This window comes from Eurytemora carolleeae, unplaced genomic scaffold (assembly GCF_000591075.1).
Source record: "Eurytemora carolleeae unplaced genomic scaffold, Eaff_2.0 scaffold932, whole genome shotgun sequence".
In the NCBI taxonomy this organism is placed as follows: Eukaryota; Metazoa; Arthropoda; class Copepoda; order Calanoida; family Temoridae; genus Eurytemora; species Eurytemora carolleeae.
Window position 1 is genome coordinate 152,606 of NW_019396913.1, and position 27,390 is coordinate 179,995.

Sequence of the window (27,390 nt, forward strand, 5' to 3'; positions counted from 1 at the left end):
GAACAATATAAATAATATGAAAATAGCTTCGCCTGGAATATTACCTTTATCTGTAATTATCGTCCCACTCAACTTGGGATTTAAAGCTAAAAACATTCCTCTGGTTCTACCGAGTAATCCGATCTAAATTTTAGGAAAATCGGTCCATGGGGTTTATGAGGTATGATCGAACATACAGACAGAGATTACTACTCAACAGATATGAGAATTGAAAGGATATAATTTATCATCTAGGTATGCAGTATGAGCCTAGCTCCCCCTCCGTCTGCTGCCAGTAATTCACTAGTTGCAGAAGCACTAGCTAGGGCACAGGTATTCCGCCAATCAGTGCATAGGATCCGGATCCGTTGAATCAACATCATTTTGGTTTCGAGGATCCGGATCTGAAAAAATATGCCGGTCCATGGATCCGGATCCAGGGTACAAATAATTAAAACATCTTTTTGCTCTTAAAACAGAAATCTCCACCGTTAAAAATGAGATGTTAGGTTCTTTCCCAAAGGCCTTTTCCCAAGCGGCAACTTCCCAAATGTCCAATTTTCCAAGTCTGTACTAGCCTCAGAGCATGGCTCCTTAGACCATCCTAGCCGCAGCGCTGGGCTCCAATGTAGCCTGTGGCACCTCAGAATGTCTAACCTAACCTTTGAGAAGTTGCCGCTAGGGAAATTGTCACTTGCAGTCTCCTTTGGGAAATGGCCTTTGGAAAATAAGATCTATAAAATAACCTTATTCCTGAAAGTAGGGGGAAAATTTTGAGAATTCTTCATTTTTAAAAAAAATTAGGAAATCTTAAAAGTATGTTCATGGTCTGGATTCGGATCCATTTTCAAAAGGCGGATTCAGGATCTAGAAAAGAGTTCATAAGTTGGTTGAAATAAATCCGAATATTAGTTCACTTAACAGATAAGACTATAAAGACGACCTGAATCTCTTTAAATTAATGTAAAGTTAAGTCTTCCGTCTTAAGTACAGTCTCTTAATGGCTTAATTAATGCTTTGTCCCAGAAAGAAACAAGTTTACAGTGGCATGGAACCAGGAATATAAGAAAACAGACAGTACAAATTCTTTACAATCGTCTGATACGTTGTGGGTAACCCTGTAGTTCATATAAATGTTTGTCCAGGCTCTCGCTAAAACCGGATTGAAAAGACCAGGAGACTATATTCAAGAACCAGAACCCAAGAAACCAGGGAATATGATGCAACCAGGAGTTGGAGCTGACCAGCTCACTGTCACAGAGGAGGTAATACAGGCTTTTATTCAAACTTAAAGAGAGTGTTCGCGAAAAAAAAAGTAGGTATAGGCTAATAACTCTACCAATTTTACTTCTATCTGTTGCGTCATAAGTAAAGTGAGAAGCGATGATATCGAAATCTATTCGGCGTCAACCTATACCCCCTTTCATTTTTCGCGAACACTCCCTTTAAAGGGACTGTAAGCGTAATTTCAAGTGACCTTCCACACAAAGATGGTAACGTTCTATTTACAACAGAACCCAAGTGCTTAGGATCCGGATCCAAGGGGTAAAATATCAACCAAAAACTGAAAAGAAATGTTTACTCCTTAACCCCAAATCTTATTTTTTTTTTTAAAGAGAGATTATTAAAATTTCCTCATTTCTGAATGGTTCATCAAGTTTTAGGATAAAAATAAGCGAAAAAAATAAAACAAAAAATTTGAAAACTATTTTTTGTTAAAAAAATTCAGTAAATCTTAAAGAAATGAACTGGATCCGGATCCATTTTTTTCAGTGCGGATCCAGGATCCGGATCCGGATCCGCATCAAAATTGAATGGATCCTAAGCACTAAATACCCTTAAAACCTTTGTTATCAATTATGCGTAAGATATTGTCTTTTTTCTAGTGTTAAAATTTTTAATTCTGTTAATTGCGTAACTCACTTTAGTAGAGAACCTACAATTTTAATTCTTTTTGGTCAGATCAAATTGACAATTGTTCCAGAAAAAAGCGTGTCTCTTATCATTTCATCAACATTATGTGATATGTAGTTTATTCTTGTCACGTGACGTGTCCCTTTAAATGATAGTTACAATGTGTAATGTTTAGATTTTCTCTTATCACTTGACTTATCCCTTTAAATGATAGTTACAATGTGTAATGTTTAGATTTTCTCTTATCACTTGACTTATCCCTTTAAATGATAGTTACAATGTGTAATGTTTAGATTTTCTCTTATCACTTGACTTATCCCTTTAAATGATAGTTACAATGTGTAATGTTTAGATTTTCTCTTATCACTTGACTTATCCCTTTAAATGATAGTTACAATGTGTAATGTTTAGATTTATGTACCTGACAATATGGTTGGATTATTGATCGGTAGAGGAGGCGAGAATATTACAAGGTATTCATTAATATTATTAATTATTATTAATTATTATTATCATTTCCATTAAAGAACCCACCCCCTTACCAAAAGAAAAAATACGTTTGAAATATTTTGCCTCGAAACTGATTGGTTAAAGGAAATCGAGATTATTATTAACAAAATGACAGCTATTTACTTCCTCATCATATTTATTTGTTGATCCGATACTCTTTTTACGATTTTCGAAAACCTTTTTTTTAGATTGCCTGTAACTGGGTAATGTAATTTGAAGTTCAATTAAAGATACCCAGAAAGATTCACTACTGCATGATTGTACCCGTTCTTGAACAGAATTTAGTCAAAGATAAGATAAGGGATTATCTGAAATCCCCCCCCCCCTTTTATCTTCACCGAAAATCGACAATCTTTCTTCTTGTGAAATACTTCTCTCAGTCATTATTTATTTATTTATTTGTTATTTAAACAAAGTTGTTGGGGATATTTTGGTCCCCAGACAACTCCCACCCTTCAGCCTATTCAGTAACTTGTACGTTTCGTGTACAACCACGCCTAAGGACGTGCGTTGAATGTTATATTATTGAACCCTGGATATAAGCGACCCGAGACATAACCTAAAGATTTTGAGCCCGCGTCTCAAGAGGCTCAACACTGAAATTGTTTTCAGTGTTCCTAGATTTGAACCGGCGCTCAATGGGAACCGGTTTATGGCGGTTCACCTTCGCGGTTTAAATTCTTTAAATTTGGCCTTGGGTGTAGGGATTCCGGTAACCTGAGTTAACCGTATCCCCAGGTTGATATCCTCCAACCCTTTCATCCCCTGGTCAATTACCAGTGGTCATTTGATGGACCCATAGGCATAAGGCTATACATAATAGGGTGGTGTCTTGTTTTATCTTTTATTAAAGTAAACTGAATGTTTTTGTTAAGAATGCAGCAGGAGTCTGCCTGCAAAATTCAGATGTCCCAGGAAAACCAGGGTTCTCCTACCAGGTATTTATTAATTGAATAGACATTTTTAGCTGTTTTACCAGAAGTTTTGTTGAGAATTAAATTTGTAATAGCAATCAAGTCAAAAATGAATATTTTAATTGTTTTTTTGTATTTTTTAAAGAAAACCCTCTCTTTCATGTGCTCTATTGGTGCAGTACATGTAGGAAACATTTGCTTGTAATGAGTGAAATCAGATCGACTATAATCCATGCAAATATGTTCAATATGACACTGATTGTGGACTTAACTTAAATAAATACTAAAAACATACGAAAGAAACAGCCTACCATTGATTCGATTTGTAGTTATGTAAAGGAATTGAGTTATTGTAACAAACTCTGATTTTCTAATACCTATATTTTTCCCACCTGATAGTGAAAACCTTTGATATTTCAAACTTAGATTCTTTCATCTAACAGAATTCATAGTTTGAAATATCTAAGGTCTACGGCATTTGGTTGCAAAGATATAGAGATTAGAAAATTATAGTTTGTGACAAAGACTCAATTCCTTTGTTTAGATTATGTACACTGACCGGTTCACCCGACGCAATTAATGCGGCGAAAGCCCAGATTAATGCTGTCATCGCTAACGATGGGCGTGGAAACCGTGGTATGGGCGGAGGTGGAGGCGGAGGAGGTATGGGAGGAGGCGGAGGAATGGGCGGAGGATTTGAGATGATGCTAGAGGGTCCTCTGGTCGCCAGGGTTATTGGTAAAGGCGGAGAGAATATTAAACGGCTTCAAGAGGAGACTGGAGCAAAAATTGTCATTATTCAGGTTAAGTGTTCTTAAGATATTTTGATTAGAATTTGTCTTTAAGATATTAAAAAAGGTTAAAATTTAATATTTCTCGCGCCATCAACTATTATCATATTTTTCAGAAAGCCTAAATCAAGTGAACCTACACTCTACAGGCTAAGATGGCAATAGCCGATTTACATGTTTTTTTCTTTTTTAAAAGTGATACATTTCTTGCTTTTAAGAAACGATCGATAAATTAACATTTTTCGGCGAAAAAACGACCTTATCTCCATTGTAATTCGGACATTGTTGTTTTTGCATTAAGGGGTAAATTACGGGGGGGGGGGGGATTGAGGGTCCAAAATCGGAATCTTTTTCAGATTGATTATTCTCTTAACTGACGGACCATATTTTAGGACTCTAAAGATTTTGCTGACCAGAAACCTCTGCGTATCTCTGGACCCCCAGACAAGGTCGAGTACGCCAAGCAGCGCGTCATGCAGGTCATCCAGGAGGAGAGGGAGAAGCTAGGAGGGATGGGAGGCGGCAGGTAATTATCCCCCCCCCATGGTACCGTGGCCGGTCAAATTGAAGAAAAAAATCTGAATTTTTTAATATGACATTCTTTTACCAACCATTTTTCAACGAAATTGGAAATTTCAACTATCTCAGAATTGTCATAGGAAAAAAAACGCATTTTTCTTTCGAGGTGCCATGGTCAATATTTATGAAACATTCTTAAAAAATCCAAAAGTTTTATTAAGCATATATAAAATTTTATTTAAATTAAAAATTTCAAGTCAAAAAACTTAATAAAAAATTTCAAGTCAAAAAATTAATTTTTAAAGAAGTTGGGCTCTTTAGAAGATTAAAAATTGAAAAATATTCATGTATTTTTGCAATAATATCTTCTTATTTTTTTCCGATAAATAAAAATAATCTCAGAAGCGGCTAATATGGGCTAGGGCAATACTAAACCATGTAAGATTTATCTAGAGGATATTTCCTTTAAATCGGCATATGCCACTAGTCTGCCCTATAAAGTATAAACAGAACAAAAATTAGTATTATACGAAATTGCGATAAAAAGTAGAGCAAAAATTTTCCCCTAAAAAATCAAGTTAAAAAAAAATTAATAAAAAATGTTTAATACAAATTTTATTTTTGCAATTTTGCAGATATGAAATTTAAAAACCAAAAAGGTTTAGTCTCTACAAAATTACGAAATTGCGAGAAAAATGTAGGATTTTGATAAACAAATTTGGGTCATAAACATTTTAACTCTCTGATCTGGATCCAAGTGTCAAAATATCAACCAAAACATAAACTAAATCATCGGGGGGGGGGGGGGGGGGGGGGGGGGGGGGGGGATAGTTCTTGCTGTTAAAACATACAATTTAAGTGTCAATGATTTATTTGAAAGATCATAAACCCATATCATTGAATCGTATATCAAAGTTGTTTTTGTTTCACATCAGCTAGCGAAGAAAAACGAAACTCATATTTTGGAAATTAGTTTTTAGCAAAACTCCTTAGAAATAAACTTGATGTGCATTGTGCATCAATAAAATGGAACCTAATTTCACTGCTTTAAAATATAATTGTAGACTTTTTGACAAAGGGCCAGGAATTCCCTTAAAATTGAGGCAGAGTTCTGAGCTAATTTTTTTAAAAACCTTGGAACCGATATTTAATATGTTTTTTTTAGGGGCGGGTTTAGAGGTGGGCGTGGCGGTGGTCCTGGTGGATTCCGTGGAGGGCGTGGTGGACCCGGAGGTGGACGAGGAGGCGGAGCCGGATGGCCCAGTGGAGGTGGCGGAGGCGGTCCAGGCGGATACGGAGAAATTCAGGAACATTTCTCAGTTCCTTCAAACAAGGTAATTAGTTTTTCCTAGGTTTAGGTTGCAGATGGCATAGCAAAGCGTTAAACGCAAATCGTAGCAAGCGTTAAACTTAAGAATTTCATATTTCCTGATTTCTACACAATGTATCATTTACTCTCAAACAAATTTCCATTGATTCTAATTTGTCTGACAGTAAATGATATTCCTCTTTAAAGAGGGGATTCAATGATAAACCCGAGGGCTTGAGGATTTTGCGGATTTTTTTTTGCCTTTGTAGATTTTCAAAGTATCTTTCAATGAAAATATCCCGACGGGATTAAATGAAAATTGTTGCATACCAAAAAACCAGCTTTTCATAAAGGAGTGATGATTGTTTGTTTGTTTAGTTTAAATTGCAGAAGCCGTTAGTTTTTTCATATTTTATACATCTGATTTTTAGTATCGGCCGCACAGCTTCTTTTTGGGCTAAAACCCTCAAGGAAACAAAAATGGTTTCTTTTATTGGTATTCTGCATAAAGTTTTATTTTGTCCTGTACTATTTCTGCAATATTAATAGTGAAGGAGAATAGCATACTGTGATTGTATACGGGAACTTCATATTTACAACAGTATTCAATCAAAACATAAACAAATTCTCATCTTTAGCAGACGCAACAACTACACATTACAGCTTTCCCAGTTTGCATCACCATACAAAATCATTTACGAAGACGATCTCAAAATCGTTACTTAGTTCTCATGTTTATTGGGACAACCTGTAGATAATTCCGTGATAATGATGTAATATCTCAAACTAGATTTAGTAAGTTTATTTTGATCTACAAAGACGATCTCAAAATCGTCACTTAGTTCTTATGTTTATTGGGACAATCTGTAGATAAATCCGTGATAAGAATGAAATATCTAAAACTTTATCTAGTAAGTTCACTTTGAGTTTTAATGTGGAAAGTGAAACTTAGCTTTATTGATTGATGGACAAATGCTTGTTTCAGGTTGGGCTTGTGATGGGTAAAGGTGGAGAAACTATCAAGGCCATCTGTGCACAGAGCGGAGCACACTGCCAGGTTGATAAAACAGCTCCTGAAGGCGCACGAGAGAAGTCCATTGTCATCAAGGTATGTTAAAAATTAAGTTTAACTAGTTCTCCTACTTATTACGATTCATTAATTCCGACCTTAGATCGGTATAACCAGGCGATAAATTATAAAAATATTACTGTAGGGTACTCCTGATGCTGTCGAGACCGCTAAGAGGTTGATTGCAGAGAAGGTTGGAGGAGGTGGACCTGGAGGACCAGGAGGATACGGAGGCAATGGACACTATCAGGTAGCACATGAGAGAGGAGGGTGGAATTGGAGGCAAACGAATGAAAGGGATGGAAAATGAGGGGACGGTTTAAGATTTAAAAACTGTTAAAACATTGGTTTTGAAATATTTATTTTTTAACTTGTTAACTTTACTATTCAGCCTGAACCTCAGTATGGAGGATATGAACCTCCTCAGGGTGGATACCAACCTCAGCCTCCACAGCAGGGAGTTCCAGTCAATCCATCTACTGGACAGCCGGTAAATATTAATATTGTTTGATTGTTCGTTCGTTCTGTCGTTCGATACTTCCTGCGTTCGTGCGTTATTTGGTTTGTTTGATTGAATCATGGATTCGTGGATTAGTGGATTCATAGATTCATGGATGCGTGGATTCATAGATTCATAGATTCATGGAGGCGTGGATTCATGGATTTGTGGATTCGTGGATTTTTGTGAATTCATGGATTCATGGATTTTTGGATTCATGGATTCATGGGTGCTTGGATTCACTCATGCGTGGATTCACGGATTCATGAATGCCTAGACTCATGGATTCAAGGTTGCGTGGATTCATGGATTCAAGCCTGGATTTATGGATTCAAGGTTGCCTGGATTCATGGATTCAAGGTTGCCTGGATTCATGGATTCAAGGTTGCGTGTATTCATGGATTCGTGAATGCGTGGATTCATGGATTTATGAATGCGTGGATTCATGGATTTATGAATGCGTGGATTCAGGGATTTATGAATGCGTGGATTCAGGGATTAATAAATTCAAGGATTCAGGGATTTTAAGATTGAAAATAGATTGATTTAAGATTGATTGATTGATTGTTTTCAGGATTACTCTACTCAATGGGCTGAGTATTACAGAAGCCTGGGTATGATCAAGGAGGCAGAGCTCATTGAGTCTCAGGTATATAATTATCAGCATAGCTGGGCACTATTGCGTTGGATACTCATAAACCTAATCGCTTGATCGATATTCACTGTGGGCACTTTTAATTTGAGGATCTATATCAAACTTTTAACTTGAGGATCTATTTAAAACTGTACCTTTCCAAAATTCCAGTTTAGATATTCCTCTCCTGATCAAAGCTCCCTTGATTGTATGCAATTAACATGGGGGATATCGAATAAAGATTAAACAGAAGATCGAGATCAAACCTTGATCTCGAAACCCACAATACATAAATTCTCAGTTCAAGATAAAGTGAAAATAGGGGATAAGTACTGGTGAGTGGTGGTCCGAGCAGGGACAGAATGTTCTCCCTTCGTTTAGATGCATTATATTAATCCAAAAATTCATTTTTTCCTTATACAGATTAAAAAATCTCTAATCCCTATTATATTTAGGAAAAATATATTGTAAAAGGGGGGGAGAACTATTCAAAGGAAATATATACCCCTTTGTTCTGTCGCGAATCGCTAAAAGATCACTGAAAATGTTAATTCACATAGAAATCCGTGAACCACCCTTTTACACATTTATGTTAAGGCTCGTGGTGGAGGTGCCCCTGGTGGTGCCCAACCTGGACCTGCTGGACTAGCCCAAGCTCCGGGTCCCCAGTCAACAGATTACTCTGCTCAGTGGGCAGAATACTATAGGAGTATAGGTTAGTACAATTTTGGTAACCAGCTTCTTGACACTTCTCTCTTGTCCTTTTACACCTTTTTGATCCTCCCTATATTCGACCATCTTCGCCAAACGTTAAAATTCTAGAGTAATTACTATAACAGTAATATTTTACACATGGCAAAAATTCCCTTTTTTCTAATAACTATATTTTTCATGGATTGTTTTCTGGGGGGCGGGGGTCATCTTTTTGTTACTTTAAATCTTCTTGTTTTTCGTACATTGCAAATGTGAAATAAATGAAAAATTATTATCCCCTATATATCAATTTTTGTACTATATTTATGAATGTACAGGAACCAGAAAATTATTATCCCCTATATATCAATTTTTGTACTATATTTATGAATGTACAGGAACCAGAAAATTATTATCCCCTATATATCAATTTTTGTACTATATTTATGAATGTACAGGAACCAGAAAATTATTATCCCCTATATATCAATTTTTGTACTATATTTATGAATGTACAGGAACCAGAAAAGCCCCAGGAAGCTTGAACGCTAATTTATGTACTGTAAAAATTTCGAATGTACATAAACTAGAAAAAGTACAAGGAATCTTGAATACTATATTTATTTACTGTATTTATGAATGTACACGAACTAGGAAAGTGCAAGGAAGTTTGAATACTATATTTATGCACTGTATTTATGAATGTACATGAATTAAGAAAGCACCAGGAAGCTTTATTTCTATATTTATGTACTGTATTTATGAACGTACATGAACTAGGAAAGCCCTTTGATCCTTGAATACTATATTTATGTACTGTATTTATGAATGTACATGAACTAGGAAAGCACCAAGAAGCTGAGGCTATTGAGAAGAATATGCGAGCTAAGTCTGGAAGTGTACCTCCAGCAGGTTATCAGCCTGCTCCACAGGTTAGCCTTTACTTCTAGACTAGTTTGAGAACCCAGCGTTACCCACGGTACTCTCAAACCAAACTAAGACCATTCCCGTGGTTCCCCCAAATTCTGCAATCAAAATTTGAAGCAAATCGGTCAAGGGGACCCTGAGTTATGATCGGATATACATTATACATAGAGACAAACGGAGATTACTACTTATATAGTTATTCAGTGGTAAGTCCGATTAACACGATAATATTTTGCTTTACATGATTGAAAATAAATGAGGTATCCATGTTTTTTTTACTTTAAAAATGTATTTTTATTTGTGGTTTTTTGGACAAATTAGACCTTTTTGTCCATGGGTACGGGGGCAAATAAGCATCGACCGTTATTTGAATGATTGATGGATTGCCTTGCTTATATAAATGATAATAATCGTTTATTATTTAGCCCGGATATGGAGCTCCTCAGAGTTATGCCCAGCCTGGGTATTACTAGTGTACTTCCGGCCTCAAGCTGCTGGAACATCCGGCGCAGTTGCGTCTGTAAATTCGGTGAGTTCAACGCTTATTTAATATTGACAAGCTGGTGTTGAATACACAGAATAGATACTATAAATATTTTATGCAAAAGATTATCTTATTTGATATTCAACCCTGCAATTTGCCAAGCATTCTTTTAGTCTAAAATACGATTTGATTTCAGCGTACTTCACATATGCACCAGGTTTTTTTTAAAAAGTCCTTTGAGCAAATTGCCATTCTCATTTGTAAATTCAGATTTTATTCAATTTCAACTTTTTTCCTCTAGTTTTACTTCGTTTCATAGTTTTAGTTTTCTTTTCATTGGAAATAATTGCCATTTTCAGGCAGTTTAAAGTATTTTACTTACTCTGGCTTTAGTATCAATTTTAAGTTTTCTGATGCCAGCTTGTGTAAATAATTTGCTTGAAAAAAATGGACCTTTCTGCAAGGCTTTTCAATTTGGGTCGGAAGTTGTCACAGTTAGCGTTTTTTCCGCAGCAAGAAAGGAAATGCTTTTGTTTTGGCAGTGAGAAAGGAAATGCGTTTTTATTTGGCAGAGAGAAAGGAACAATTTAAATGTTTATTTTGACTACTGTTTAAACTTTACAATTTAGACAACATGTCCTTAATCATTAAAAGAAGTAAAAATCCGCAATTAATTGAAAAGCCTTGTGATGTTTCGTTATTTCAAGCAATCATTTTTTAACTAGGAGTATTAAATATAAGTTGAATACAGAGAGATAATCTTTCATTTGCGTATTTTACTAAAATATGATTTGATTATCTCTAGGTTGACCCATCTTGTATTTAATTACTCCTATTCCCCTTGTCCCGCCTTGTGTCCTGATTATAGATGGGAATCTATTTGATACCCGTTTTTAGACCTTTAAGAGGCTGCACAACAATCTGAGGTGTAATTCATTTTTCAAAATTGTATGCTAGACAAGTTTTCTATTATAATTTTTTTTTTCTGACAAAAGATATAAAAACGAAACGATTTTTCAAACAGATAAAAAAATCGTTTGTCGTTTGAAAAATCGTCAAAGTTAAAATATATTTGATCGGGAGAGAAAAGTTCATAAAATGTAATTAATAAAGCAAAGTTGCCGAGAATACAATTTTGAGGTTTACTTACATTTTTGTGAAACACTTTTATCGTCTAAAAAGCCTAGAAATGTTTTAAAAACTGTTCTCAAAGCGATTCCCATCCCTAGTCCTAATACGGTTATTCGATGATATTCTTGAATAGTTTGATATTTTTTATCATATTATTAATATGCAATTAGTTATCTATAAAAATAATTCGTGATTTACTATTATTCTAAGTTATTGCCATGGTTTTAGTAATATTATTTAATAGTTATTATATTACCATAGTTTACAGTTTTAACGTAAGGTGTTTGAAGTTTATGCTTTAGTGATTAGTTTAAAGTTATCATATTAAGTGCTTTCATTCGTTGATCGTTATTTTTTTAAATGCTATATTTTAATGACAGTAATTTTAAAATGCTCTAGGTTGGTTAACAGTTGGTTAATATTTATATTTATGGGTTTATTGTTTATTTAGTAATCGTTTGTTGAAATTTGAATTTTATGCTATAGTTTAAATTATTTAAGAAATGCTATTCATAGTTCGTTACTATTTATATGCTAGTCATTTTTATTTAATGATAATATAGTTTAAATTTATTCGTTTATAGTTAAATATTTATGGGTTAGTAAGTTTTATCTCATGCTATAGTAGTAATTTATTAAGTGCCATAGTTTAGTTGTTATTTTGAACTATATTCGTATAGAAATTAAATTATTGAAAATTTTTTGTTACGCTATAGTTCCTGATTTAGTAACCAATAGTTAAGGTGTTAAATTTGTATTACGATAACTTTATTTGTAAATATAGTGATATTACGGGTTTAAAATAGTGACTAAATTTATTGCGTATTTTTTGATAATTGATAATTAGTTATTATTATTATTCGATTTTATCATCAATAATGTGTTACATGATTAAAAATAGGTCTGGACTCCTAGCTGGGACCCTGAACCCCCCTCTAGCCAGGCCCATTTTCAGGGTCCAAGGTTTCTGGTCCCCTTAATATTCTCCGTGATTTATTTCAGGTTTCCGTGCTTCGTGGATCCAGTATTTGTAAACCTCTACCATATTCCCAGCAGTATCCGACCTTACTACGCAACCTACCAACCACTAACCAATATTTGACCAGCTACAGTTGCACCTACCAGACTTTTTTCATTTGCATCGAGTAGATTGTTTACGTCTTGGTAAACTATCCGATGTAAAGGTGGGCGGGGACAGATACTGCTAGGAATATGTTGAAATAAGAACTTCTTGTAGTAAATATTAACCACTGTTTTCTCATTGTAAGTTCCCGTAATAAAACGCGTTAAAATATTTGCTGTTGAACCAGTTATTTGCTATGTTTGTGTTTATATATGTAAATTCTACCAATACTGTTTATCGTAATTTCATCAGCTCTCCTTCATCTCAACTCACAACCTCTGGATCTTCGTAATCTAGGTTAATGTCTTAATTTACTTTTTAAAAGATAATTTCAAAATCCCCTTTCTTGACCAATTAAACATTTTTAATATGTGTAGCCAATACTTATTGCAAAATACAACTTTGAGTTTTTAATGTTAATCAATTTTCCAGCAGAAATAGACCAATTTTTTAAATTTTTTTATGCTGCTAAACACTTTAATCTAAAGGAATAAAACGATGTCTTTCGCTATTTGATTTTAGAAGATGGGGGTAAGATCCCCCCTTTCCAAGTTCTTACACAAAAAAAACTCCCCCCCCCCAAAAAAAAAAAAAAAATATTTTCCCTTAATTCAAAATACGGCCCCGTTAGTCATGGACATATGATTGCGTCATTCTGGATTTGAATAAATCATCAGTTGAGCTCTGAGGAAACATCTGAACCTGGTATCTAGATATACCTGGTCCTGGATACTGTGAGAGACATCATGGAGCATGTAGTATAATAGAGGGGCAGTTGTAAGTTAATTGTATTGGGATGTATAAGTGGTAATAAAATTTCGATTTCTCGGTAATTGCAAGCTCTAGGGAAAAAATCCATGCCAACTGCTCGGAAACGAGTGCGTTAGAGTTCCTAAATGTTCATGTCGTAAGACATTTAAAAGTTTTAAATGAGATAGTAAAATTCCCCCCCCCCCAAGAAAAAAAATTATTTTCTTGCATAATTCCACGACGTAAACTCCTTAAGATAATAAACCTATAACATTTAGAATTAACTTCGCTTGTTTGTTGTTATCCAAAAAACGTGAAAAAGGCTGAACTGAAACTGATCCCGAGCTCAACAATTGTAAGGCAACTCGCAGAATCCCCATGGGATGGGTTGTGGCTGGTCAAAGTTGAAAAATTTCCCCGGTAAAATGTCGAAATTCATTAATTTTGAAAATGCATCAATTTTAACAGAAAACTCCGCGAAATTTGAGAACTAGTAAAAACTGCGGTTTTCAGAGTTCAAGGCTTATGTTCATAGAAGAAGGGGGTCGACCTATGTAAAGATTCAATGACCGAGCTTTTTTATTTTAGCACTTAAATGGACTAGTTGAATGCATTTGTTCTGCTTAAAATAATATAATTTTCCTAATTCAGGGTTGAAACAACCTTAGTGCCATTTGATATGCATAATGTCCTCCGAACCTTGCGAAACCGTCTCCTTGCCTTTATCTACCTCTCTAAATCTCCGCCATTCTGTCTTCATATCCTGCAGTTTGTTCTCCAATAAAAGATGTTTGGCTTTTACATTCACATAAAAAAAACCTTTTTCAAATGATCTTAAAACATTTTGTTTTGAAAAGTCTATTTTAATTGAGATTAAGACTTTTTAATTGAGATTAAGACCTTTTTTCTTCAAATTTAATTTCACCCAATAACTATTGCAGTTTTCATCTTTTATTTTACAGATGTATCTTGTACGAATTTAACTATTCACAGAACAAAATTGTTTTTGTGATCACTTGATTTTGTGCTTTCGTTCTATGCTTTGCGTAAGCTTTTCATAAGAAAACAAATTAAGATTAATTGATTAAATTAATATTTGAACTTTGAGGACTAGACTAAACGATTCTCCAAGCAAATGCAGATTCCACTATGAAGAGATGTATTTTGATTTTTGGTTGGTTAATTCATTAAAGTACAGCAAGCGGATATCAAGAGACGTATTTAGAGGCACGGAGACATTTTTGTGGGGCTTGGAGGAGATTCTGCGTATCAGGAGGCTCCGGGGGTCATTTCGCGAGGCTCATGGCGGCTTTGCATGCCCCCTTCCTCAAGGTAGATTCAAGTTTTTCTTAAAAGAAAGCAGTTTCGAAAGGTTGTAACGTACAAAGAATAAAAATAATAGAGAAGACTACAACAAGTTCGTTCTATCATTTGGTTAAAGATAAAAACTTTTTTTCTGAGGTGGCGCTAATTTACTAATGTTCGATTTAGTGGCAACTTTGACTTGGACCCTTCTCAATTTTACCTATTCCTGCTCATGCACTGGGTTTCAAACCAGCGCCGGAGTGCAGGGGTCAAACTTATGTAATACGTATATACACAGTACACAACAAAAAATAAAAGAAAAATTGAAAATTTTACTGTCGAACTTGTGATTAAGTCGCAGCTTTCTGGGAAAGGGACCAAACAGTTAAATCCGAGTGGGATCTTCACGGTTGTACAATTATTTGGACTGTAGGCGTAAATACAAATATTTCTCCATGTAAAGATGGCAATGCCCAATTTCCAATGGTACCCTTCAAAGCGTTGTCTGATCACTTGTGATTTTTCATTTAAGATGACTTTTGCATTTATCAGATATAACACGTAAACCATAGAACGACGGCAATATCATCCACATTATTGATCAAACTAAGTTGCTATAGACTAAAGATATAAATCGGGATTTGCTATTTTTTCAGAAAGGGTCGATTGAAATTAAGCTTACAGTTTATTCATGCAGTTCAGACAAGGAAGAAAATGATTTTATAAAAGATCGAAGAATGAGAATATCTTCCCTTATGTTGCTGATATTGAGGAAAGGTACAGGTGGGAAAGAGGCAAAAAATATTTACTTTGGAGTCGTTAGATATTACATAACGCAAAATATGTATTTTACTGAGGAAGTAATAGTTCTGAGTTCTATTAATAAAACTGCACTACAAAGTTTCCAGTTATCAGGTTTTACCTATTTTTATGCTGACTTGAATATATCAATAATTTTAAAAACTTTTTCATTCGTGATTTTTATAGTTTTGTTATTCTCATGTTCGTAACTAAACTATGGCTCTTAATCATGATAATATGATGTTGATATCAATTGTGTGCATCCGTTTCTTTTATTTTGTGGGTAAGATTAAAGGGATTGTAGTAGTTTTAAAGTGAGATTCCAGGGTGATGCCCGATTCGCAATGGTACCCTAAAAGCTTTATGCTTAAAATTTGGAAGATTCTGCTGTTATCTGTAGCTTGCCAGTGTTTATTTTTTACATTTTCATCTTTGTTTCTGTAGCAGCAGAAATGTTAGTTACTTTTTAAGAGAATCTACAATCTAAAATTATCATGTTTCATGGGGAGCCGGAAGAATATTTCTTATGTTTGGTTAATGATTAACTTAGCTTTAAAGGGAATACCACTTGCGAAATAGAGCTTCTCTTATATTTACGTCTGCTATCCCTTAACAGACAGAAGGACGAGAGATGTACTCTTTGTTGATCTTTGGTAACTTATGTGTCTTTTAATCTAAACTGTTTATTTGTCAAAAACCCTTATTGTAATATCCGTTTATCTGTGGCAACCTTGTAACATGTAAATCTGAGATATTTCAAACTTGGACAATTTGATGAATTCATAGTTTGGCCATTATCGAAGGGGACAAAAGTTGCAAAGATAAAGCTAGGGATTAGAAAAAACAGAGTTTGAGGTAAGTGATAAGTTTCGTAACTCATTTGTTTTGTTAATTAATCCCAATGGCTGTGCTCGACCTTGAGCAAAATAACCGGATTGTTACATCATGAACATTGAATAAAAGTCTCAAAGGCACGGTCTTTAAACTCCAATTTTCTAAAAACAAGTTTTTTTGCAACCCTAATGTAGCAAACCTTGCTTTTCAAACTATGAAATCTATTGCACTAAATAGTCAAAGTTTTGAATATCAAATGTCTATGTCTGGTTGGTATTGGTAACTTTTTTACTCATTTGTACTTGGTTACCTTTATCAGCTTACTACTGGAAAGGCATAACAAGTTAAAAAGGAATTAAGTCTTTGCCACAATCTCTGATTTTCGAATCCCTATATCTTTGCAACTTAATGTCGTAGAATTCTGTTAGATCAAATGCCCTAAGTTTGAAAAATCGATGTTTTACACTAATAGCTTGCAAACATATAGGTATTTGAATATTTGAGTTTGTGGCAAATATACAATTCCGTTACAACAATTACTACTCTTGCCATCATCTCTGTTTTTGGTATCAAATGTAACATGTTTTGATCCATGTCTCTATTCTAACCTGTTATAAGATGTATTCAGCATTGCAGAATCAAATGTTCTGTTGCGCAGGATGAAAACTTTTTTAATTTGTTTTAATTTTTGATGTTTTACCGTTTTCATTGAAATATTGATAACAGGTGTTTATTTCAGGGTCTACTATTCAGGACCCAAAGAAATCGCCAGCGATTGGGTCGGAATATGGTGACGGTAAGTTTTTTTTTTTTAATTCTTAGACATACTCAAATAGATTCTAGTACAATAGCTGGCTGGCAACGTAGAATTTTAAACTTAGTACAACTGTATTCTCACGTCAATAGTGTCAATTCAGTTTTTGTGTCAGACAAAATTATTAATAATTATGATAATTTTAGAATAAAGTCCTTATCTTACAATGAAATAAGTGCAATTTTATGTTCTGTATTTTCTGTTTTAACATTTCTTTTCTTTAATCTTGGAAAACATGTCAACTAATGTGAGAAAAGTTCGTTTTTCTTGGTATATTTGACACTAGTGACGTCGTGTATAGTTGGTCCATTTCTCTGTTTCCACCTATTGTACTTGATAATCTATTTGGACATACTAGATTGTGTTAACTGTAGATTAACCAAAAACTGAGTAACAAGTTGGTGGCACGAAATGGGCCAATATGACTAAAAATAGTTTCTAACATATCTGAAAACTAACTCTGATTTTCAAATCCCTATGTCTTAGCAGTCCAATGTCTGACCTTATCTTTTCCAAACTGAATTCTTTTGGATAAAATTATCTAATTTTGAAATATCAAAGGTTTTCACCAACATTTTGCAACGATATAGAGAATGAAAACTTTGAGTTTGTGGCAAGGACTCTATGCCTTAAAGTTACCACTCGGTGTTAAATTTAATTCATACTTTTCCCTTTTCAGAGAAATCAATTCCACAAAGAAAGCAATTAGGAAGAAAAAGAAGAATGCCGAATTTAGAAGTAAATCTTAGTTATTGAAAGATGACATTAAAATTGAAGTCCCAATTTACTTTTATCTTATTGGTGTACTGGTTGGCCTTAAAATGTCTGTATACACTTTTTAAAGAATTATCATGATCGAGAATCAACTTTTCTGTAAAAGGATTCAATATAAAACTGAAATAATTAATGAGATGAGAATATAAATTCAAAGAATATTGCTTGTTTTATTTGTTTAACCACTAGAAGTTTATGTTACAACATTAGCAGTTTTGTTATTCTGTTTCTCCATAGCTCTGTTCTCTCCTTTCTTTGGTTGCAAGTTCTTTGCTTTTTGTATTTTCCTAAATAAAGACTGCAAGGAAAATAATAAAGTTTATATGGCGATTATACTAATAACAACAGGTTTTTCATGTTATTTTTTTTTTGGCCGGGGGGGGGGGGGGGATTTATTAAATTTGAAAAACGAACACCATTACTGTTCAGGATTGATAAAATGTCTTTAAGACCAAAAGTATTTACTAATGCACTGGAATTATTATTAATTTTGCCTTTTTTAGAAAATGAACACCTAAGGCTCAAATTTTATTAATTAGACTGATTTTCCAAGCGAAGATGGACTGGTTCTTTTGATCAATTTTAGTGTGGTCAACATTTTTGTTACTTACCTTTCTGGCTTTAAACTGTTCCAAAATTCAGCTCGCTCTGCAACCTTTCCCCCTGTAGAGTGTATAATATCTGATGAATTTGATAATGTAAATGAAAAAATTATGCTTCATCGATTGGACTAACAGTCAATTGTACTAAAGTCAGCTGTTAACAAACTGGTTTTTAGTTTATTTCAACGTTAGAACAGAAGATCAAATTATAATTAATTATATCCCAATAATAATATATTTAAAAAGTTTAAAATAAATTTTAACACATATGGACATCATCATCATGTTGCCGCAGTAAGGACTCTGATTAGTAAAATGTTAACTTAAAATATTTATCTATAAGTACCTGTTGAAGAAAGCTTGTTTTGAATCGATTTTCTTAGTTTTCCATCAGGCCTGCCAAAAACATGAATTGTTGACATATAATTATAGTTCATTTAGGTAACAGATTAATTACCACACGCCTCCTTAATTGTAGTAACACACTAGAGATTGCCAAGTTCAAATTTATAAAGTTAATTCTTTAAAATTGATTTGAACAAGTAAAATAAAATAAATTAAATTTTATGAACTCAAGCGTCCCATATCAAATTAAATTATCTAAAAGCTTAAAATACTCACATAATACTCGAAAGCCCTAGTATTTTCTGCATGCAAATTTTCTTTAGCCTTATAGAATTTTCTTAAATGATTCATTCTTTTTAAATTTTCTGATAATTCCTGAAAATCACAATTTAAACCAATAAACAATCTTATATGATGTGGGACACTGTCTGTAAGATTATATAATTACCTGCAGGATGAACAACATAAATGACAGAATCCAATATGGGCCCTGAACCACACAGCATATAATGTTTTAGTAGGAATAATCCAATCCTTATTTTCTTTACTTATTTTTTAGGATCAATAACGTTTTGGAAATATCTTGCAGAACCGTTCATTTCGCTGTTAGAAAACTAAACCATTAAAAGCTTTCCTAAATCTAACTATGAATTACTCCACTCTACTTAAGCTACACAAAAGTAAAGCTTAAATGCACTGTATAAAGTTTTTAGAAGTTAAGCATTCATAACAGCTATGGGGGTAAAGTTCTAAATGTCCTTTAAGAAACCAAATTGAACTCGAATGAATTAGAAACCCTTGTTAAATATTATAGAACCATTATTAATTATGGAAACAATCCAGTTTCTTTGTCTCATAATCTTTTGCAGCATGTCACACCTTATCTCTTTGTTGCATCCTATAGAGTTAGCTTAATTCATCAATGGATTAAGAAGATTCTGACCTTATTTCCAAAATTTCTAAATGGTTTATCATTCTTAACAGCTTCAGAAAATTTCTGTATATGCCTTAGCAGAACCAAATTTATTCAGAAGAAAATAGAAACCCATGAGTTAGAATGATACAATTATTATCATTGTATCTATGCTTTCCTATTGTTTATGTTAAGTCTTGATTTTGCCCGCCTTTCATAAAACTTTTTAGGTCCTGTTCCTATTACCTTGAATAATAAAAATAAGATAAAAGATACTTATCAATCTCAATTTAATTTCTTAACAACTCTAAAGGAAACTGGTTGTAATACTTGCTCTTTGTTTGTCAATAAGATTAACAAACTTATTCTTTAAATTTGCAAATGTTTTGTGATTTTTGAATAAGAAAATTCTTAGGTTAGAATTTTGATGTGTTAATCTTGTGTTAATCTTGAATGCTTGATCTTGTTATCTCTGTAAACATTTATAAATTTGAATTTTAAAAAGTTAGCCTTGCAGTGTATGATCACCACAGGATAATGAAGAGGAATTAGATTAATCCATTAGTCTACATAAGATAGAGATCAATGCTTAATCTCTAGATTAACAACAGAAAAGTTCTGACTTCAGTCAACCTTCTTTGCTAGCCATCCTGGTGGTCGGAGAAGGTTGGTGTTCACGGCTTGTCCTGCCAGAGTTGGCTTTGTTCCTGACTCTTGAAATTTTTGATTCAATACTGCAGTTTGAAGAGCTAGGCTTTGGTTTCTTACTGGAGTTTGTTGTGTGGAAGATTGTGGTTCATCTCCAGGGTGATTCTCTGGGAGTTCTGTTTTAATGTCAGCTTGGTTTTTCATTACTGGTTGAAGGGTTGCAATGTCCATTGTATTAATACATTGGTTAGTTACTTCATTCATATCTTCTAATTCATCCAAGTCCTCTCTTTCCTCACCTTGCTGAAGTATCAAATTGTAAATTCAATTAAAGGGGCCGTAAGCATAATTTAAGTGGCCCTTTATGCAAAGAGGCAATGCCCTTAAAATCTTTAACTGTTCATCGAGTAGAGAGATCTTTCTTTTTAAACATAGCAAACCCACTTGAGTTCCATTAAATTGCAACTGTATGATGTGTACTGTCTATGCTTAACTGGCTGATCTGTTACTTGTGTAACTCAAAAGTAGATTGACTGTCTTACGATAATAGCGTCTTCCTACATTTTAAAGTATTTTTTTATTTTCTGCCGCTTTAAGAAAATAACTCATGATATTTCTTGAATTTATAACAACATTACATTAGATTAATAGGGATTTGTCCGACATCCTTGATCAGTCAAAGGTTCAAAGGGAAACATTATAAATTGATACTAAATGGAAAAAAGGTCACTTGAGTTACGCTTACAGTTACTTTAAGTCGTCTTTATTAAAATTTATATTCTGGCATTTTTAAAGTGGTTATTTGTCTGCTAGAAAACTTACGGGTAGATCTAATGTACTGGCTGTATCCATCCTTTTTCTATTTTATGTTGGAAAATGTCTCAAAAGGGCTTTAGACGATTGTAAGTCACCAACAGCAAAATATATATTAAAAGTAGAATAATTAACAGGACCATTTTCCAATTCCTTAAATAAGCACTGGCAGTGTAGTCAACCATATTTGTTCTGCTTAACTCATTGTCCTCAAACTGAAAAAAATCAGTTTTTTATTGTAAAAAAAAAAAATTGAGTTTAGATGGAAGCTTTAATATCTCTATAATCTTCAACTATTCCTTTAAAAAATCTTTAGTATTTTTTTCTTAAATCATTACCTCTCTGTCTTGTTCATCTTCTGCATCTAGTATTGACAAATTATCATCATCCTAAATTTAATTAAGTAAATTTTAAGTGGAACTTAAAAACTCTTTATGATAAAAATACCTTTTCCAGTTTATTTCTTGTTTCTTCTAAAGATTGATTTTTTTCATTGCCATTAAAAACATGTTCACAGGATACTGCTTCAATTGATCTGGCAGTGCTTCTGTTGTGGCCTTGGCTTGATACAGCAATTTCAGAAACAGCAACATTAGATACAATCAATTTTGAAATGTCTGATCTTGAAACAGCTGATCTTAAAACAATTGATCTTGAAACAGCTGACCCAAAACTGTCTGCATTAGAAACAGCTGACTTTAAGCTAACTGCACTGGAGACAGCTGATGTGGTTTGATTTGAAAGTTTATTGGAATGATTCTCAATATTGGCAAATGACGTCATATATGAATGTTTCTTAAAAGTGATAGGATTCTGAAATTAAATATTGTTTTTATTTAATTAAAATCTGCATTTAATCATCATCTACCTGTCGTAACAATGGAACTTCAGAGTTGTCAATTTCATTGGCTGGACCTTTTATTTTACCACTGTAAGTGACACTACTAGTAACCTATTAGAAGGTAGTTAAATATCAGCAGATGTTTATGATATTACAAAAATGACACTTTGTGTGACTAGGAAAATCTTAACAGTAGTCATTAATTTAGTTAAAAGTAAAGTTACATAAAGATGATGTACCTTTCTATCTAGTGTGTACAATGTATCATTATTGGATTCCTCTGGATGTTTTTGTAAAGCACCCATTGCAAGGACCAAATAAGGAGTAAGTGCTTGAACTTCAGCCCTAACAGTAGGATTTATAAGATTTTGAAAAAAAACAAGTAAGGACTGAATTACCGTATCTCATCAATTATTTGTTCTTTCATCTCTCTAAGTTTAGTTTCAAGTTGATCAGTGGTGATGCAAAATGTTCTATCCATGCCTAGAACAGCTAACACGCTTTTAGAATGTTAGTTTCTTTATAAAAATTATATCCACAGGAGAATGATTGTTAGCTTGCCAGTTGTGTATTATGGATTAATAATAATAATTTAAATATGTATATATAAATCCCAACCTGTTCCTAGATTCTGAGAGTGAGAATTCTCATCTCGAAAACTTTCAAGGTCTGCTATTACTCTGAAACACAGTTGATGTTTGCTGTGATAAATGAAAGATGAGATAAAAATATAAATAATAAAAATGAGTGTACAGATTTTTCTGTAATGCTTTTAGGTGTTGGGTATTCTGAAAGGCATTTTCCCAAGATTAACTTCAATAGTGACAATTGGCTAAGTGGAAACTTCCTAAATGTGCACTTTTCCTAAGTCAAAACTTCCCAAAGTTTAGGTTAGGCCTTCTGAGGTGCTGCAGACTGCAATGGAGGCGGAGAACTGCAGCTTTATGATATACTTGGGAGGTTGCCCCTTGGATTAATACCATTGTAAAATTGACGCTTGGAAGAATGCCTTTAGAAAAATATCAACATTGCAATGGAGGCGGAGAACTGCAGCTATATGATATACTTGGGAGGTTGCCCCTTGGATTAATACCATTGTAAAATTGACGCTTGGAAGAATGCCTTTAGAAAAATATCAACATTTTCTGTTAGTGGTTTGAGGTATCAAGCAGTTATTTTTGTACCTTAACAGTATTTCTTCGATGTAAGAAACCGAAACCATATTGTCAACTCTGTACATTCAGCTCATGTAATTATTGTAGTTGGCAAGTTTAAAGGTCAAATTTCTTGAAGACGGAATGAGAAATGATTAAAACCATCATTTTTTGGCCCATTAAATAAAATAAAGTTTTTCTGAAATCTATTTTTTGATATTGTGCATGTGATCACGATTTACTGTAAGGAAACAATAGGGTTCAATTAATGTTTTTTATTTAAGAATTTAAGAATTACTTTCCTCTGTCTGTGGCTGTTTTCATCTATAAAAACAATTAAGAATTAATTTTTCCATAGATCTGTGTTCTGGCGGATTTTTTCATTACCTGGAGTTGCCACCTCTGATTGATTTGCATCCTGTAAATTATTTATAGAGGTAATCTTAAAATTCAATGGAAGTTATTAAAAATTTAAATGGTTATGTTTATTTAAGAAATACTTTTCTCACATTTTACCTGTGAACCCATAGATAACCTACTTATAGCTCTCCCTTCCATCATACCTTCTTCGTTTGGTGAAAGACAGGTTTTTGATGCTTTTCTCTCAATGATTGAGCATACATCAGTCTCACTAGTAATGTCTTCTTTTTCTTGTCCTTTCTCATTATGTCCATTGGCAATAATATCACCATCAATTTGTGTTTCAAAGGAATACTTTGAATTGGAGTGTGTTGAGCTTTGAATTTTAGCAGCTTTCAGACATATATCATCACTGATTGTATCATCTTGCTGAGTTTCTTTCTTATTTTGTTCAGAATACTCAGATCCGCTAAGATCATCTTCTGCTTTATTCCCAAACTGGTTTTGTGTTTTTAAACAATAATCTAACTTGGTGCTGTCTTCAGAACTATTAATGGGATCTGAAGTGGTGAACAAATTTATGTTAATGTCTTCATCATCATGTAGAGAATCTGTTCTAGTAAGACGAGTAGAGTAGGAGAGATTTGTTGCTGAATCCAGTTTATCTATGCTAGATTGTCGTGTAGAGTTGTTGACCATTTTATCTTCCAGATTATCATATGAATGAGGTCTTTCTTGATGGTCAAATATGTCTTTGTTATTCCTTGGTGCTTCAGGGCAATTGTCATCAAAATCACTGATTTGTGTTTCTGAGATATCTCTTTCTTCAAGATCAATTGTTGGCTCAACACTCTCACCCTGATTCATGATCTCTCTGTCTTCCCCATTAGTTTGTGCGATAGGACTTAAATCTTCACTGATTTCTTCGTTATTTTCTTGTTCAGCATTAATTTCAGAATTAACTATTGGGGCTATTAATATGTCCAATGCAGCAGCAATATTCGAACCTAATGATTTTTTGTTTATAAACCTTTAAATTTATATAATTAACAACTAAATTTAAATATAAGTTTTGCGATGTTAGCAATATTGGTCGTTTTTTTCAAAAGAATTTTTTCTTCTGGAAATTTTAAAAAATCAGAGCGGCCCAAATTAATTGGAAAGGAAAAATTGTAACCTGAAATCTTTTTCAAAATACCATTTTTTTCAGGATCATTTTTTTCTTCCATTTTTCTCAAAAATTTACACTTTCTAGAAGAATAAGATTACCACAGCAATTAAAGTAACGCCATTTATTTACTTCTACATATTTGATATTTGCATGTATGATTTACTTTTTGTAAAACCACTTTTTTTAAAACTTAAACCGGTTCAATAACGTCTTCATAGTTCAACTATTTCTTGTTATTCATTAAATCTGATCTCAGTCCTGTTTATTTCTAATGAGGCATTAGACACTTTATCATTGGCAATTTACCAAGGGCAAATCATTCCCAAAGGGTATTTTCTCAAGTGTATATCTTCTTCCACTTCTTTATTCCACTTGGCACTGGTGTGCCACTGCAACTATTTTGGACATGAAATATCTCTTTAACATAATGTTTCTCGATTATTTTAACTTAATTCGATAGACCAAAAATGTTATAACATGCCGTGAAAAAAGTATAATTTTCTGAAATGTTTGTTCTATGAATTGCATGCTATACTAATGTTAAGCATAAACAAAGCATGAATTGTGCACAAAAGGCTTATGAAACATAAAACAGAATTCACTTAATGGTATATTTGAAGATTTTGTTGTGAACTTGTAAATATGTGTGAGTTGTGTGAATAGTAGATATCTATTGGATCAAAACAGGGTTATGGAATAACTATACTACATATTTCACTTTAGTTCATAAATTCTTTCATAAATAGTATAGTTTTCCTGCGTTTCAAAATTTCACTCGAGAAATTCATAGTTTTTTTTTAACTTTTTACATTTTATAAATCCCATATCTTCTAGGTTATCAATTGACCTTCAAAATGAACTTTCAATGTCAAAAAAACCCTCCCAATCCACTGGCTTGAATCGATACATAGAATAATTACATGTGGTTCATACTATTTAAAAATAATGGATTTTCTTGTAAAATATTCTTTTAATTCACTTTGGAATCTTGCAATGATATACAATGACAATGATCCCAGATAGCTAAAAAAACAAGCTTGTAGATTGCTAAAAAACGAGCTTAAAGATTGCTAAAAAAAACAAGCTTAAAGATTGCTAAAAAAACAAGCTTAAAGATTGCTAAAAAAAAACAAGCTTAAAGATTGCTAAAAAAACAAGCTTAAAGATTGCTAAAAAACAAGCTTAAAGATTGCTAAAAAAACAAGCTTAAAGATTGCTAAAAAAAACAAGCTTAAAGATTGCTAAAAAAACAAGCTTAAAGATTGCCAAAAAAAACAAGCTTAAAGATTGCTAAAAAAACAAGTTTAAAGATTGCTAAAAAAACAAGCTTAAAGATTGCTAAAAAAACATGTTTAAAGATTGCTAAAAAAACAAGCTTAAAGATTGCTAAAAAAAACAAGCTTAAAGATTGCTAAAAAACAAGCTTAAAGATTGCTAAAAAACAAGCTTAAAGATTTAAAAAAAAACAAGCTTAAAGATTGCTAAAAAGAATAAACGCCTAAAGGGATTGTTCTGGTAATTTAAAGTGACCCCTTATTAAAAAGAGGGGCATCAGTCATCGTTCAATGCTTTATTTTATCTTTATAATGTGAAGGATATCAACGTTTTTCTAGCTGGGAAAGTTTTAATTCTTACAACTTGAAAGCAATTTTCTCAATACCTAAAATTTGAAGTTATTATTGTTGTATGAAGGATAACGTACTATACGAAATCTTCGTATCTCCACTTAACACCAGTAAATGATTCCAGAAATGGTTATATCATTCTTAAAAAATAATTTATATTCCTGCCATCCATGATCAGACATTCAGATTCTTCAAATGGATTGTTACTCAAAACTAGATCATAAAGTTGCTTTAATTTTCTCTTGAAAACTTTAACGTTAACCCTATCCCTGCTGGGGACCCCAGCAGGAATAGGGTTAAGAGTTCAAATGGTTGATATATTTGATTAAAATAAAACATAAACAAATGATTTTACAATCAACATTTTATCCTTATATTTATCCTCAAATAATCTTTCCAGAACATTTTCGGATCTTTTTCGGCTTTTTTCATCGGCAAGATATCTGTTAGTAAATTTGATTAAATCGGTTCTTGTTTTTTGGAACTAACTGTATGTTTAAAGAGATCTTAAATAGCATTAATAAAAGAGGGCCGGGTAAATATGAAATCGGTTCATGTTTTCTGGAACTAACTGTATCAGCATGTTTAAAGAGATCAGAGGGCTGGGTGAATATGAAATCGGTTCATGTTTTTTGGAACTAACTGTATCAGCATGTTTAAAGAGATCTTTAATGGCATCATTAAAATAGGGTTGGGTGAATATGAAATCGGTTTATGTTTTTTGGAACTAACTGTATCAGCATGTTTAAAGAGATCTTTTAATGGCATCATCAAAAGAGGGTTGGGTGAATATGAAATTGGTTAATGTTTTTTTGAAACTAACTGTATCAGCATGTTTAAAGAGATCAGAGGGCTGGGTGAATATGAAATCGGTTCATGTTTTTTGGAACGAACTGTATAAGCATGTTTCAAGAGATCTTTAATAGCATCATTAAAAGAGGACTGGGCGAAATTGATCAAAACAGATTTACTGAGCTCGTAATAGAGAGGAGTAGTCTTTATTACTCAGTTAGATTTCATTACTCAGACGTTCAAAATATTTTCCTTGTATAAAAAGGAACAGTTTTATAAATTAGAGTGATATCTATGTAGTTATATATATACACTTGGCTTGTCTGTTTGTTATCTGTTTATTCGTAAATGT

General features: G+C 33.2%; 3 protein-coding genes across 5 annotated transcripts; 1 reads left to right on the forward strand and 2 right to left on the reverse strand.

Annotated features, from left to right (window-relative positions):
* Positions 1-191: 191 nt before the first annotated feature.
* LOC111710029 (far upstream element-binding protein 1) lies at positions 192-23,463 on the forward strand. 3 transcript variants are annotated; one of them, XM_023484040.1, is made up of 16 exons: positions 192-312; positions 1,125-1,244; positions 2,305-2,366; positions 3,279-3,341; positions 3,862-4,120; positions 4,501-4,634; positions 5,793-5,961; positions 6,922-7,044; positions 7,151-7,255; positions 7,397-7,495; positions 8,079-8,153; positions 8,736-8,853; positions 9,675-9,763; positions 10,184-10,287; positions 16,926-16,982; positions 23,449-23,463. In XM_023484040.1, the coding sequence occupies exons 1-14, from the start codon at positions 244-246 to the stop codon at positions 10,229-10,231; spliced, it is 1,533 nt and encodes a 510-aa protein (XP_023339808.1). In that variant the 5' UTR covers positions 192-243; the 3' UTR covers positions 10,232-10,287; positions 16,926-16,982; positions 23,449-23,463. The 3 variants fall into 3 exon arrangements, with proteins under 3 accessions (XP_023339808.1, XP_023339807.1, XP_023339806.1); XM_023484039.1 differs by lacking the exon at positions 23,449-23,463 and adding an exon at positions 17,680-17,693; XM_023484038.1 differs by lacking the exons at positions 16,926-16,982; positions 23,449-23,463 and adding an exon at positions 12,376-12,669.
* LOC111710030 (uncharacterized) lies at positions 17,822-23,258 on the reverse strand. Its single transcript, XM_023484041.1, has 12 exons — positions 23,121-23,258; positions 22,555-22,616; positions 22,335-22,419; positions 22,176-22,281; positions 21,964-22,047; positions 21,543-21,908; positions 21,434-21,484; positions 21,105-21,310; positions 20,268-20,585; positions 19,170-19,880; positions 18,723-18,772; positions 17,822-18,437 (listed from the first exon to the last, which is right to left on the reverse strand). The coding sequence occupies exons 1-8, from the start codon at positions 23,174-23,176 to the stop codon at positions 21,164-21,166; spliced, it is 957 nt and encodes a 318-aa protein (XP_023339809.1). The 5' UTR covers positions 23,177-23,258; the 3' UTR covers positions 17,822-18,437; positions 18,723-18,772; positions 19,170-19,880; positions 20,268-20,585; positions 21,105-21,163.
* Positions 23,256-25,858, reverse strand: LOC111710031 (uncharacterized). Its single transcript, XM_023484042.1, has 3 exons — positions 23,607-25,858; positions 23,478-23,508; positions 23,256-23,414 (listed from the first exon to the last, which is right to left on the reverse strand). The coding sequence occupies exons 1-3, from the start codon at positions 24,315-24,317 to the stop codon at positions 23,356-23,358; spliced, it is 801 nt and encodes a 266-aa protein (XP_023339810.1). The 5' UTR covers positions 24,318-25,858; the 3' UTR covers positions 23,256-23,355.
* Positions 25,859-27,390: the final 1,532 nt, after the last annotated feature.